The sequence below is a fragment of the Oncorhynchus clarkii genome, chromosome 1 (genome assembly GCF_045791955.1).
Source record: "Oncorhynchus clarkii lewisi isolate Uvic-CL-2024 chromosome 1, UVic_Ocla_1.0, whole genome shotgun sequence".
NCBI lineage: Eukaryota > Metazoa > Chordata > Actinopteri > Salmoniformes > Salmonidae > Oncorhynchus > Oncorhynchus clarkii.
In genome coordinates this window covers 77,185,360-77,199,973 of record NC_092147.1, presented here as the reverse complement: position 1 = coordinate 77,199,973, position 14,614 = coordinate 77,185,360, and the positions used below count along the sequence as shown (strand labels likewise).

General features: G+C 42.2%; 1 protein-coding gene across 2 annotated transcripts in view; it reads left to right on the top strand.

The window, feature by feature from the left end:
* The window catches only part of LOC139412626 (attractin-like protein 1), a 319,192-nt gene that overhangs the window by 67,049 nt on the left and 237,529 nt on the right, over positions 1-14,614 (top strand). For both annotated transcript variants that reach the window (XM_071159320.1, XM_071159317.1), the window contains exons 11-12: positions 8,341-8,425; positions 8,561-8,772. In XM_071159320.1, coding sequence (XP_071015421.1) covers positions 8,341-8,425; positions 8,561-8,772 — 297 coding nt within the window. The remainder of the gene's footprint in view (positions 1-8,340; positions 8,426-8,560; positions 8,773-14,614) is intronic.

The following is a 14,614-nucleotide window of genomic DNA, read 5'->3' as shown; positions in this document are numbered from 1 at the left end:
GTCATGCTGGAGGGTCAGGATGAGCCTGCAGGAAGGGTACCACATGAGGGAAGAGGATGTCTTCCCTGTTACGCACAGCGTTGAGATTGCCTGCAATAACAACAAGCTCAGTCTGATGATGCTGTGACACACCGGCCCAGACCATGACGGACCCTCCACCTCCAAATCGATCCCGCTCCAGAGCACAGGCCTCGGTGTAACGCTCATTCCTTCGACGATAAACACGAATCCGACCATCACCCCTGATGAGACAAAACCTCAACTCGTCAGTGAAGAGCATTTTTTGCCAGTCCTGTCTGGTCCAGCGATGATAGGTTTGTGCCCATAGGCGATTTTGTTGCCAGTGATGTCTGTTTAGGACCTGCCTTACAACAGGACCTGCCTTACAACAGGACCTGCCTTACAACAGGTCTACAAGCCCTAGGTCCAGCCTCTCTCAGCCTATTGAGGACATTCTGAGCACTGGTGGAGGGATTGTGCGTTCCTGGTGTAACTTGGGCAGTTGTTGTTGCCATGCTGTACCTGTCCCGCATGTGTGATGTTTGGATGAACCGATTCTGTGCAGGTGTTACACATGCACTGCGAGGACGGTCAGCTGCCCGTCCTGTCTCCCTGTAGCGCTGTCTTAGGTGTCTCACAGTACGGACATTGCAATTTATTGCCCTTTAGTGTCCTACGTTTTCATACCTGTGACCATATTTGCCTACCGTCTGTAAGCTGTTAGTGTCTTAACGACCGTTACACAGGTACATGTTCGTTAATTGTTTATGGTTCATCGAACAAGCATGCGAACAGTGTTTAAACCCTTTACAATGAAGATCTGTGAATTTATTTGGATTTTTACTAATTATCTTTGAAAGACAGGGTCCTGAAAAAGGGAAGTTTATTTTTTTGCTGAGTTTACATGATCAAATACAAATCTTAGAATTAACTATTAAAGACTTCCAGAACCCACTGAATTTTCCAATTACATTGAATGAACTACAGGACAAAATACAAACCCTCCAACCCCAAAAGGCCTGTGGTATCCTCAATGAAATGATAAAATATACAGATTACAAATGGCTATACTTAAAACGTTTTAACATCCTCCTTATCTCTGGCATCTTCCAGTCCACAAAAGTGTAGACAAATTTGACCCCAATAACTAGCGTGGGATATGCGTAAACAGCAACCTTGGGAAAATCCTCTGCATTTTCATTAACAGAAGACTCATATTTCCTTAGTGAAAACAATGTACTGAACAAATGTCAGATTGGCTTTTTACCAAATTACCCAATGACAGACCCAATTCACCCTGCACACTCTAATTGACAAACAAACAAACCAAAACAAAGGCAGTCTTCTCATGCTTTGTTGATTTCAAAAAAGCATTTGACTCTATTTGGCATGAGGGTCTGCTATACAAATTGATAGAAAGTGGTGTTGGGGGAAAAACATACAACATTATAAAATCCATGTACACAAACAAGTATGGAGTTAAAATTGGCAAAAAACACATTTCTTTCCACAGGGACGTGGGGTGATACAGGGATGCAGCTTAAGCCCCACCCTCTTCAACATGTATATCAACAAATTGGCGAGGGCACTAGAACAGTCTACAGCACCCGGCCTCACCCTACTAGATTATGAAGTCAAATGTCTACTGTTTGCTGATGATCTGGTGCTTCTTTCCCCAACCAAGGAGGGCCTACAGCAGCACCTAGATCTTATGCTCAGATTCTGTCAGAACTGAGCCCTGACAGTAAATCTCAATAAGACAAAAATAATGGTGTTCCAAAAAAGGTCCAGTTGCCAGGACCACAAATACAAATTCAGTCTAGACACCGTGGCCCTAGAGCACAGAAAAAACTATACTTACCTCGGCCTAAACATCAGCGCCACAGGTAACTTCCACAAAGCTGTGAACGATCTGAGCGACAAGGCAAGAAGGGCCTTCTATGCCATCAAGAGGAACATAAATTTCGACATATGAATTTTGGATCTGGCTAAAAATACTTGAATCAGTTATAGAACCCTTTATGGTTGTGAGGTCTGGGGTCCGCTCACCAAGCAATAATTCACGAAATGGGACCAACACCAAATTGAGACTGCATGCAGAATTCTACAAAAATATAAAAATATCCTCTGTGTACAACGTAAAACACCAAATAATGCATACAGAGCAGAATTAGGCCGGTACCCGATAATAATCAAAATCCAGAAAAGAGCCAGAGCCATTCAATTCTGCAATCTCCTAAAGGAAGCGATTCCCAAACCTTCCATAGCAAAGCCATCCCCTACAGAGAGATGGAGAAGAGTCCCCTAAGCAAGCTGGTCCTGGGGCTCTGTTCACAAACACACCCCACAGTGCCCCAGGACAGCAACACAATTAAACACAACCAAATCATGAGAAAAAAACAAGAAGATAATTACTTGACACATTGGAAAGAATTAACAAAAAAAACAGAGCAAACTAGAATGCTATTTGGCTCTGAACAGAGTACACAGTGGCAAAATACCTGACCACTGTGACTGACCCAAACTTTAGGAAAGCTTTGACTATGTACAGACTCAGTGAGCATAGCCTAACCATTGGAAAAAGGCTGCTGTAGGCAGACATGGCTCTCAAGAGAAGGCAAGCTGTGTGCACACTGTCCACAAAATGAGGTGGAAACTGAGCTGCACTTCCTAACCTCCTGCCAAGTGTATGTCCATATTAGAGACACATGTTTCTCTTAGATTTCACAGACCCAAAAATAATTCAAAAACAAACCCAATTTTGATAAACTCCCATATCTACTGGGTGAAATACCACAGTGTGCCATCACAGCAGCAAGATTTCTGACCTGTTGCCACAAGAAAAGGTCAACCAGTGAAGAACAAACACCATTGTAAATACACCCCATATTTATATTTGTTTATTTTTTTCCTTTTGTACTTTGCACATAATTTACATTTGAAATGTCTTTATTCTTTTGGAACTTTTGAGTGTAATGTTTACTGTTCATTTTTATTGTTTATTTCACTTTTGTTTATTATCTACTTCACTTGCTTTGGCAATGTTAACATATGTTTCCCATGCCAATAATGCCCTTAAATTGAATTGAGAGACAGATGGAGATACACAGAGACTCAATGTTTAGGCTCGAAGAAAGAAACTCCATTAAAGGGGAATGTTTATTTTCTAGTTAGGATCCAGATTAGATGTTTGAAAAAAGTTATAACATTTTACTCCATAGCTTCCAAGCCTTCTCATGCAGTCATGGAAGGTCACTGTTTCACTCTCATTGTTATTCAGCTAAATAGCCAGTCCAATCACCCTGAGTAGGCCACTCCAAGGGATAAAAAGTCCAATGTCACTTCTATAATCTGGAAGCGATAGATTGTTTTATGTTCAAGGTGGTAGCTAGACTGATGCTTGGCTTGGGGAGTGTGATCTAGACTCTACACTGAAGCCCAGGCAAGACCACTCTCTGTGATTGGTGCTCTGGTATACAAGCCAGTGTTTGGCCAGATATGTCTGTTTGGCATGGCTAAAGGGCTAGCCTCACAGAAACCTGTCATTCATTATAGGCCCTAGAGTACTAGGTTGTCACTGGACATGGTTGACTAATTTCATTATAAAACAAAATTAACAATCTCCATCATCAGCTTCTTCTAAACTCAGCCATAAAAGAAACATCCTCTCACTGTCAACTGAGTTTATTTTCAGAAAATTTAACATGTGTAAATATTTGTATGAACATAAGATTCAACAACTGAGACATAAACTGAACAAGTTCCACAGACCACAGACTTCTGACTAACAAAAATGGAATAATGTGTCCCTGAACAAAGGGGGGGTCAAGATCAAAAGTAACAGTCAGTATCTTGTGTGGCCACCAGCTGCATTAAGTATTGCCTTGCATCTCCTCCTCATGGACTGCACCAGATTTGCCAGTTCTTGCTGTGAGATGTTACTCCACTCTTCCACCAAGGCACCTGCAAGTTCCCGGACATTCCTGAGGGGAATGGCCCTAGTCCTCACCCTCCGATCCAACAGGTCCCAGACTTGCTCAATGGGATTGAGATCCGGGCTCTTCGCTGGCCATGGCCAGGAAATCTCGCACAGATTGAGCAGTATGGCTGGTGGCATTGTCGTGCTGGAGGGTCATGTCAGGATGAGCCTGCAGGAAGGGTGCCACATGAGGGAGGAGGATGTCGTCCCTGTAACGCACAACGCTGAGATTGCCTGCAATGACAACAAGCTCAGTCCGATGACGCTGTGACACACCGCCCCAGACCATGACGGACCCTCCACCTCCAAATCGATCCTGCTCCAGAGTACAGGCCTCGGTGTAACGCTCATTCCTTCGACGATAAACGCGAATCTGACCATCACCCCTGGTGAGACAAAACCGCGACTCGTCAGTGAAGAGCACTTTTTGCCAGTCCTGTCTGGTCCAGCGACGGTGGGTTTGTGCCCATAGGCGACGTTGTTGCCAGTGATGTCTGGTGAGGACCTGCCTTACAACAGGCCTACAAACCCTCAGTCCAGCCTCTCTCAGCCTATTGCGGACAGTCTGAGCACTGATGGCGGGATTGTGCGTTCCTGGTGTACCTCGGACAGTTGTTGCTGCCATGCTGTAACTGTCCCGCATGTGTGATGTTTGGATGTACCGATCCTGTGTGTGTGTTACACGTGGTCTGCCACTACAAAGAAGATCAGCTGTCCGTCCTGTCTCCCTGTAGCGCTGTCTTAGGCGTCTCACAGTACGGACATTGCAATTTATTGCCCTGGCCACATCTGCAGTCCTCATGCCTCCTTGCAGCATGCCTAAGGCACATTCACGTAGATGAGCAAGGACCCTGGGCATCTTTCTTTTGATGTTTTTCAGAGTCAGTAGATAGGCCTCTTTAGTGTCCTAAGATTTCATAACTGTGACCTTAATTGCCTACCGTCTGTAAGCTGTTAGTGTCTTAACTACGGTGGTTCATTGAACAAGCATGGGAACAGTGTTTAAACCCATTTACAATGAAGATCTGTGAAGTTATTTGGATTTTTACGAATTATCTTTGAAAGACAGGGTCCTGAAAAAGGGACGTTTCTTTTTTTTCTGAGTTTAGAGTGAACAGGTTCGTGGAAAGCATTTTTGCTTTAGGTACTGTATTGTCTGTACATGAATGAAACAGTTTGGCATTTTGTTTAGAAAGGTTTTGGGTTGGGTTGGGTTCAGGCATGCTATCTATGGTGAGTGATGCTTTTTACTCATGTGCCTGAAAGACATTGTAGCCTACTACAGTACATGAGATGTTTCATCACTTCAAGTGTCAACAGGTTTCACCAGTTTCAAGGAAGTCTCATTCAGTAGTTAATGGACTGATAGGACTTTTTCTCCTCTCTGCTCCTCTCTCTGTGAGCTAATTAATTAGTTCCACCTGTGGAAGAGGCATTACTCTGCTGCTCTCTCTCTCTGTCGGCTCCGCCACTCATGCTGAGACGGTTTTAAGCGCTAATTTGTTTTTGTTTCTCTCTGCTAACCTTGGAGGGGGAGAGCGTTATTAGCTTTTTGTGCTTTTCTTCTGCGAGAGATTAAATTCAGGTCGACACAAGGCAGTTTTAATTTGCGTTTAATTCTTTTCTCCCCTCATCACCCCATCCTCATAATTCTAATTAGATTTGGGTGAAATGAACTCTAATTAAAAATGTTTTGTCCCCCCACCACCCCACTGGCAGTTACGTCTTCAACAAGAGTGCCCTGTTCATTTTCTGATGCTGCAATATAATCTTTGGTATTTGTTTCATTAGCCCATTGTTGATATAGTCCCAAAATGTTTTGCATGTCAGCAATCAGGTTTTCAAGATATTCAACTTTCAAAGTACAGACATACAGCTGGTATCATGTATTTTGCATCATATAATACTGCATTTTGCATCAAAATGAAAGTTACATATCTTGAAAACTTGATTGCTGACATGCAGAACATTTTGGGACTATATCAACAATGGACTAATGAAACAAATACCAAAACATTGTTTTTGGGTGGAATGTTCCTTTAAGTCTTCCATTTAAATTAGGTTTGATTTCCCCTTCAAAATGGTGTGCTGATGATTTTGTCTGCTGATTCCCCTGTCATCTCCCCCTTTCTCCCTGTTCATTATTCATGGTTCTTCTGCCAATATCCTGGGAGGAAATGAAATGGGGGGAGCGTTATGATGAGTATCAGGGAGTTTCAATATAAAGGCAAGGATCCTGCAAAATCATTCATCTCTAGTACACATCAGATGGTGGGGAGATGCATTTGGCTGACTGTCAGTGCATGCCTGGGTTATTGATTTACTCTAGCTCCAGGCTTCACGATAGGTATTAGGCCTTAGACAGTGCCAAAGTCAGGATTCCAATTGAACTACTGGTGATGGGGTGGATGTCACAAATACTTATTTTGGTCTGTCCCTTTAACCAATGGATCACCTACGGACATCTCTTATCTTATTTAGATTTGACTCTTATTATTGATATTGATGAATGTACTGCATTGTTGAGGCAGCTAGCACATCAACATTTTGCTGCGCCTTTAATACCTGCTGTAAACTGTGTATGCGATGAGTACAATTTAATTTGATAAGAAAGTAGTGTGGGCCTGAGTGACTGGCTGAGAGCGCTCATCAGGGTGACTACACCATGGCCCTGGCAGAGAACACCTTGGTCTTTAGGATGTGATGAAAAAGCGCCTTCTGATTTGTACTGGTGTTGTTGACTTGTCTTTCCCTTTAAACAGCAATATCACAATTAGCCATGCACTGAGTGTGGTCGTTTGCAACCTGGCTGCACGTTTAACGCCCAGGAACAGTTTATATCTGTGTAAATGCCACATTTACATTTTGCAAGAGTGGACGTGTGGCCTGTAAAGCATCAGAGACTTGTAAAATGAAACGGTAAAGTACAGGATTGTGATCGGTCTCAGAACCATTACTCTGTTCAGTGTGGTATCCCCAACAAACAAGATCAATGGATGAATAAACTTGTTTATCAAGTCCTATTCAGAGGCAGCCACATAATAAACAATTCAAAAACTCTACGTAAAGAGGTTGACGTTTATCATCTCCTAGGATCCCCCTAACAGTGGGAAAACTGAACGTTGTGCTGTCTCAATTGAACATGATTTGCCTGGCGATATTGACAAAGAGAAGAAATCGACTTTGCCGACCTATAATTTTTTCTCTGTTGTTATTTGTTTTCCCTGGGGAGGCTAAATTCGTTTTGAAAGACGATTGGTAGATAATCACAGACAGGAAAAAGTGTCTCGCTACATCCTGGGCTGTGTTGTCAGAGCTGCTCCAGGTACACTCATTGTAGCCTACCCATGGTTCAGTGCAGTTCATGACCATGGTCCTAGGAGATTGGTTATCAAACGACCATTGAGACCCTTGTGCGCCCACCACCACCACCCTAGGATTGCCAAATAGCAGCTGCAGTGGACTAAACTTTAATGATATATATATATATTTTTGCAACCGTAAAGGTATCTTCTCTAGCTGCGGTTAGTTGTTTATGACAGCCCTGTGTGTAGGTTATGGCCCCTAGTGCTCTGGTATGCTCACACACACAGTGTTAATCACACCTGGGCTTGGTACAGTACACCCAGTCCTACAGCCATTATACAGAGCCAGGGGGACCATGACATTCATACAGGCCATTCTCCACTGTTCCCTTTGGTTCCACAGCTTCTATGTCCACAGGATTCTCATGGGCGTTAATAATTCAGAGTTGACACTTCCAGTGTGTGTGTGTGTGCGTGTGTGCGTGTGTGTGTGTGTGTGTGTGCGCGCGTGCGCAACAGTGCAGGCGGGGTGTGTGTGTGTGCGCGCGCAACAGTGCAGACGGGGGGGGTTGGTGTGTGTACCCAGTCCCGGTGCTGTTCTGTTTTTCAGTATGTACGGTAGGGTGGTATGGTACAGGCATACTGAAATGAAATCCAGGCAAGAAAGGAACACAGGAAAGGAACACTTCTCCCCTGTTGCTAGGTAATGGACCTGGAGCTGGGTTAATTGCTGTATTAAAAAGCATGTAACAGAGAGAGCCTGGCAGATTGGGTGGGCTGCAGAGAACAAATGCCAAGGAGCTCAGATTACCAGGCTACAGAGCGTTAGAGGCCTTAAATATACAGCTCATTCTGGGGTCCAGGGGAGTTTCAGTCACAGTTGCTTGGATGGTAGTATGAGTAGGGTGTCGCAGGTCACAGTGGCGGTATAATTTCTTGGTATAGCGGTTGAGTGCTTGACCCTACACAAGTTTTTGAAAAGTGCTTCTTATATGTCAGATGTTCCTACTGAAGCCAAACCTGTAGCCTGATCTCTATGTGCATGTTTTTTTTCAGCTTGTGATGAATGGAAAGTCCTGCCCAGACCAGATCTCCACCGTGACGTCAACCGCTTTGGCCACACTTCCGTCGTCAGCAATGGGTCAGTCACTTGCATCCAGTATATTGCCCCTCCGTTACTTGGTATTTGTAGTTTTTTTTATCTCAGTTTTCTTTCATGAGTTTCCTCAGTGTTCCCTGGTAATGATGTGTACTCTGTGTTGTGTTCTCTCCCCAGGTCTATGTATGTGTTTGGTGGTTTCTCTGGTGTGCTGCTGAATGACGTGCTGGTCTACACCCCTCCCAGCTGCCAGGCCTTCAGTGAGGAGCAGCGCTGTGCCAACGCCAGCCCTGGCATCCGCTGTGTCTGGCTTAGGGACCACTGTGTCCCCTGGGACACCAGCCATGCCAACGGCAGCGTGCCCGCACCCTTCTGCCCTCCACGCACCAGTATGTGTTGTATGACATTGCCCTCGTCACCATTTGAGTTTACATACCGAGCAATACTTACCTTGGAAATTAGGATGGCAACAATTTACTCAAATTTGTAGCCTCCACGATGATTGAATCCACACCTGGATATATGTGTTCACATGTTTTTATCTGTATGTTTCTCATGGGGAGAGATGATTTCACTTCCCTCTCTGGTAGTTCAAATCAAAATCTCATTTTATTTGTCACATGCTTCATAGACAACAGGTGTAGACTAACAGTGAAACGCTTACTTATGGATCATTTTCCAACCATGCAGACTTAAAGATAAAATAGAAATAGTGACACAAGGAATAAATACAGTGAATAATAAATACACACAATGACTAAAAATAACATGGCTATTTACAGGGAGTAGAAAATAACATGGTTATATACAGGGAGTAGAAAATAACATGGCTTTATACAGGGAGTAGAAAATAACATGGCTATATACAGGGAGTAGAAAATAACATGGCTTTATACAGGGAGTGGAAAATAACATGGTTATATACAGGGAGTAGAAAATAACATGGCTTTATACAGGGAGTAGAAAATAACATGGCTTTATACAGGGAGTAGAAAATAACATGGTTATATACAGGGAGTAGAAAATAACATGGCTTTATACAGGGAGTAGAAAATAACATGGTTATATACAGGGAGTAGAAAATAACATGGCTTTATACAGGGAGTAGAAAATAACATGGCTTTATACAGGGAGTAGAAAATAACATGGTTATATACAGGGAGTAGAAAATAACATGGCTATTTACAGGGAGTAGAAAATAACATGGCTTTATACAGGGAGTAGAAAATAACATGGTTATATACAGGGAGTAGAAAATAACATGGTTATATACAGGGAGTAGAAAATAACATGGCTATATACAGGGAGTAGAAAATAACATGGCTTTATACAGGGAGTAGAAAATAACATGGTTATATACAGGGAGTAGAAAATAACATGGCTTTATACAGGGAGTAGAAAATAACATGGTTATATACAGGGAGTAGAAAATAACATGGTTATATACAGGGAGTAGAAAATAACATGGTTATATACAGGGAGTAGAAAATAACATGGTTATATACAGGGAGTAGAAAATAACATGGTTATATACAGGGAGTAGAAAATAACATGGCTATATACAGGGAGTAGAAAATAACATGGCTATATACAGGGAGTAGAAAATAACATGGCTTTATACAGGGAGTAGAAAATAACATGGTTATATACAGGGAGTAGAAAATAACATGGCTTTATACAGGGAGTAGAAAATAACATGGCTTTATACAGGGAGTAGAAAATAACATGGCTATATACAGGGAGTAGAAAATAACATGGTTATATACAGGGAGTAGAAAATAACATGGTTATATACAGGGAGTAGAAAATAACATGGTTATATACAGGGAGTAGAAAATAACATGGCTTTATACAGGGAGTAGAAAATAACATGGCTATATACAGGGAGTAGAAAATAACATGGCTTTATACAGGGAGTAGAAAATAACATGGCTTTATACAGGGAGTAGAAAATAACATGGCTTTATACAGGGAGTAGAAAATAACATGGTTATATACAGGGAGTAGAAAATAACATGGCTATATACAGGGAGTAGAAAATAACATGGCTTTATACAGGGAGTAGAAAATAACATGGTTATATACAGGGAGTAGAAAATAACATGGCTATATACAGGGAGTAGAAAATAACATGGCTTTATACAGGGAGTAGAAAATAACATGGTTATATACAGGGAGTAGAAAATAACATGGCTTTATACAGGGAGTAGAAAATAACATGGCTTTATACAGGGAGTAGAAAATAACATGGTTATATACAGGGAGTAGAAAATAACATGGCTTTATACAGGGAGTAGAAAATAACATGGTTATATACAGGGAGTAGAAAATAATATGGCTTTATACAGGGAGTAGAAAATAACATGGCTTTATACAGGGAGTAGAAAATAACATGGCTTTATACAGGGAGTAGAAAATAACATGGTTATATACAGGGAGTAGAAAATAACATGGCTTTATACAGGGAGTAGAAAATAACATGGTTATATACAGGGAGTAGAAAATAATATGGCTTTATACAGGGAGTAGAAAATAACATGGCTTTATACAGGGAGTAGAAAATAACATGGTTATATACAGGGAGTAGAAAATAACATGGCTATTTACAGGGAGTAGAAAATAACATGGCTTTATACAGGGAGTAGAAAATAACATGGTTATATACAGGGAGTAGAAAATAACATGGCTTTATACAGGGAGTAGAAAATAACATGGCTTTATACAGGGAGTAGAAAATAACATGGTTATATACAGGGAGTAGAAAATAACATGGCTATTTACAGGGAGTAGAAAATAACATGGCTTTATACAGGGAGTAGAAAATAACATGGTTATATACAGGGAGTAGAAAATAACATGGTTATATACAGGGAGTAGAAAATAACATGGCTATATACAGGGAGTAGAAAATAACATGGCTTTATACAGGGAGTAGAAAATAACATGGTTATATACAGGGAGTAGAAAATAACATGGCTTTATACAGGGAGTAGAAAATAACATGGTTATATACAGGGAGTAGAAAATAACATGGTTATATACAGGGAGTAGAAAATAACATGGTTATATACAGGGAGTAGAAAATAACATGGTTATATACAGGGAGTAGAAAATAACATGGTTATATACAGGGAGTAGAAAATAACATGGTTATATACAGGGAGTAGAAAATAACATGGCTATATACAGGGAGTAGAAAATAACATGGCTATATACAGGGAGTAGAAAATAACACCTGACACCGCCTGGTATAGAGGCCCTGGATGGAAGGGAGTTCGGCCCCAGTGATGTACTGTAGCACCTTGCATGGTGATGCAGACAGTCAAGAAGCTCTCAACAGTGCAGTTGTAGAACCTTTTGAGGATCTGAGGGCCCATACCAAATCTTTATAGTCAATGAACAGCATTCGCACGTAGGTGTTCCTTTTGTCCAAGTGTGAAAGGGCAGTGTGGAGTGTAATAGAGATTGCGTCATCTGTGGAGCTGTTGGGGCGGTATGCACATTTGAGTGGTTCCAGGGTGTCTGGGATGATAGTGTTGATGTGAGCCCCCTTCAAACGATTTCATAGCTACAAATCAAATCGCGTGGTCACATACACGTGTTAGGAGATGTTATTGCGGGTGTAGCGAAATGCTTGTGCTTCTAGTTCCGACTAGAGTTGCAAAGGGTCGGAAGTTAAGTCCTGGAATTTTGGGAATTTTGCTTAAATTCATCAAAATAGTTGCTTACAACAGTGAACCTTTTTTTGTGGGATACACAAAGGCAATTCTAGGTCTTGTGACATATTTTGGTTAAACTAACCCCAATTCAATGGAATTGCATCCCTCTGCATGCACAGTGCATTCTTCCATCACATGTACAGCTGATTCTCAAGATCTTGCACGCTTATGAGATGCTATTGAGCTCACACTACTACACTGTCTGAGCCAAGGACTACATGCTTTCTGGTAAGTTTTGATTACAATGCTGGATGGGGTGAATAGTAGTAGCCTACAGCAAAGTGTGTTTAAATCATTTCTAACTTGTTAACAATTTCTGCAAGGTATTTTTTTATTATTATTATTTTTTGTTTACAATTTATTTTTCTTATCTTTACAGGAAAATGCCACAGGCACTATCTGAGGTGTGGAGACATTTCACTGCAGCTAATGTAGAAGGAAAAGCTGTGTACATTTGCAAATACTGCGCAAAATTTTATGTGAAGAATGCAACAAAGATGCAGTGTCATCTGGCCAAGTGCATGAAGTTCCCTCAGTGCTCACAACAAGCAACCTCTGACAAAAGTCCCTCTACTTCTATTTGAGGTGAAAATGATGAATCAGACACCTTATTGATAGCAACAGCTCATGGTCCTCCTGGAATCACTCAATGGAGGAATGTAGTCAGAGAAATGCTGATGAATGTCTTGCTCGAGTTGTGCATGCAACTGATTCACCGCTGATGCTCACAGGCAATGTGTATTGGAAGAGATTTCTGAATGTGCTTTGCCCAGCATACACCCCTCCAACCAGACATGCTTTATCTACTGTTTTGCTGGATGCAGAGTTCAACAGAGTTCAAGTGAAGGTCAAGCACATCATAGAGATAGCAGACTGTATTGCAATCATCTCTGATGGGTGGTTGAATGCTCGTGGGCAAGGACTAATGAACTACATCTCAACCAGTATTCTACAAGAGCACAGATACAAGGGACAACAGACACACCGGTCTCTGCATTGCAGATGAGCTGAAGGACGTCATCAATGACCTTGGACCACAGGAGGTATTTGCACTGGTGACAGACAATGCTGCGAACATGAAGGCTGCTTGGTCTAAAGTGGAGGAGTCCTACCCTCACATCACACCCATTGGCTGTGCTGCTCATGCATTGAATCTGCTCCTCAAGGACATCATGGCACTTAAAACAATGGATACACTCTTCAAGAGAGCCAGGGAAATGGTTAGGTATGTGAAGGGTCATCAAGTTATAGCAGCAATCTATCTCACCAAGCAAAGTGAGAAGAATAAGAGCACCACGTTGAAGCTGCCCAGCAACACCATTGGGGTGGTGTTGTCATCATGTTTGACAGTCTCCTGGAGGGGATGGAGTCTCTCCCAAGAAATCAAGTCTTCCGATATGGACATGTCCATCAAGAGGATCCTCCTGGATTATATATTTTGGGAGAGAGTGGGCAGTAGCCTGAAACTCCTGAAACCTATAGCAGTAGCCATTGCACGGATTGAGGGAGGCAATGCCATTCTGTCTGATGTTCAGACTCTGCTTGCAGATGTCAGAGAAGAAATCCGTACTGCCCTGCTCACCTCACTGTTGCTCCAAGCAGAGGAAACTGCAGTTCTGAAATACATCAAAAAGCATGAAGACTTCTGCCTGAAGCCCATACACGCCGCAGCGTACGTGTTGGACCCCAAGTATGCTGGCAAGAGCATCCTGTCTGGTGCAGAGATCAACAAGGCCTATGGTGTCATCACTACCGTGTCTCGCCACCTTGGCCTGGATGAGGGCAAGGTTCTTGGCAGTCTGGTGAAGTAAACTTCCAAGCAAGGGCTTTGGGATGGAGATGCAATATGGCAGTCGTGCCAACATATCTCATCAACCAGCTGGTGGAAAGGACTTTGTGGATCTGAGGCTCTTTCCCCTGTTGCCTTCATCATCATCAAATCAAAGTTTATTTGTCACGTGCGCCAAATACAACAGGTGTAGACCTTAGAGTGAAATGCTTACTTACAGGCTCTAACCAATAGTGCAAAAAAGGTGTTAGGTGAACAATGTGTAAGTAAAAAAATAAAACAACAGTAAAAAGGCTATATACAGTAGTGAGGCTACATACAGACACCGGTTAGTTAGGCTGATTGAGGTAGTATGTACATGTAGATCTGGTTAAAGTGACTATGCATATACGATGAACATAGAGTAGCAGTAGCGTAAAAGAGGGGGTTGGCGGGTGGTGGATGGCGGGACACAATGCAGATAGCCCGGTTAGCCAATATGCGGGAGCACTGGTTTTTCGGCCCAATTGAGGTAGTATGTACATGAATGTATAATTAAAGTGACTATGCATATATGATAAACAGAGAGTAGCAGCAGTGTAAAAATAGGGTTTGAGGGGGGGGACACAATGCAAATAGTCCGGGTAGCCATTTGATTACCTGTTCAGGAGTCTTATGGCTTGGGGGTAAAAACTGTTGAGAAGCCTTTTTGTCCTAGACTTGGCACTCCGGTACCGCTGTCCA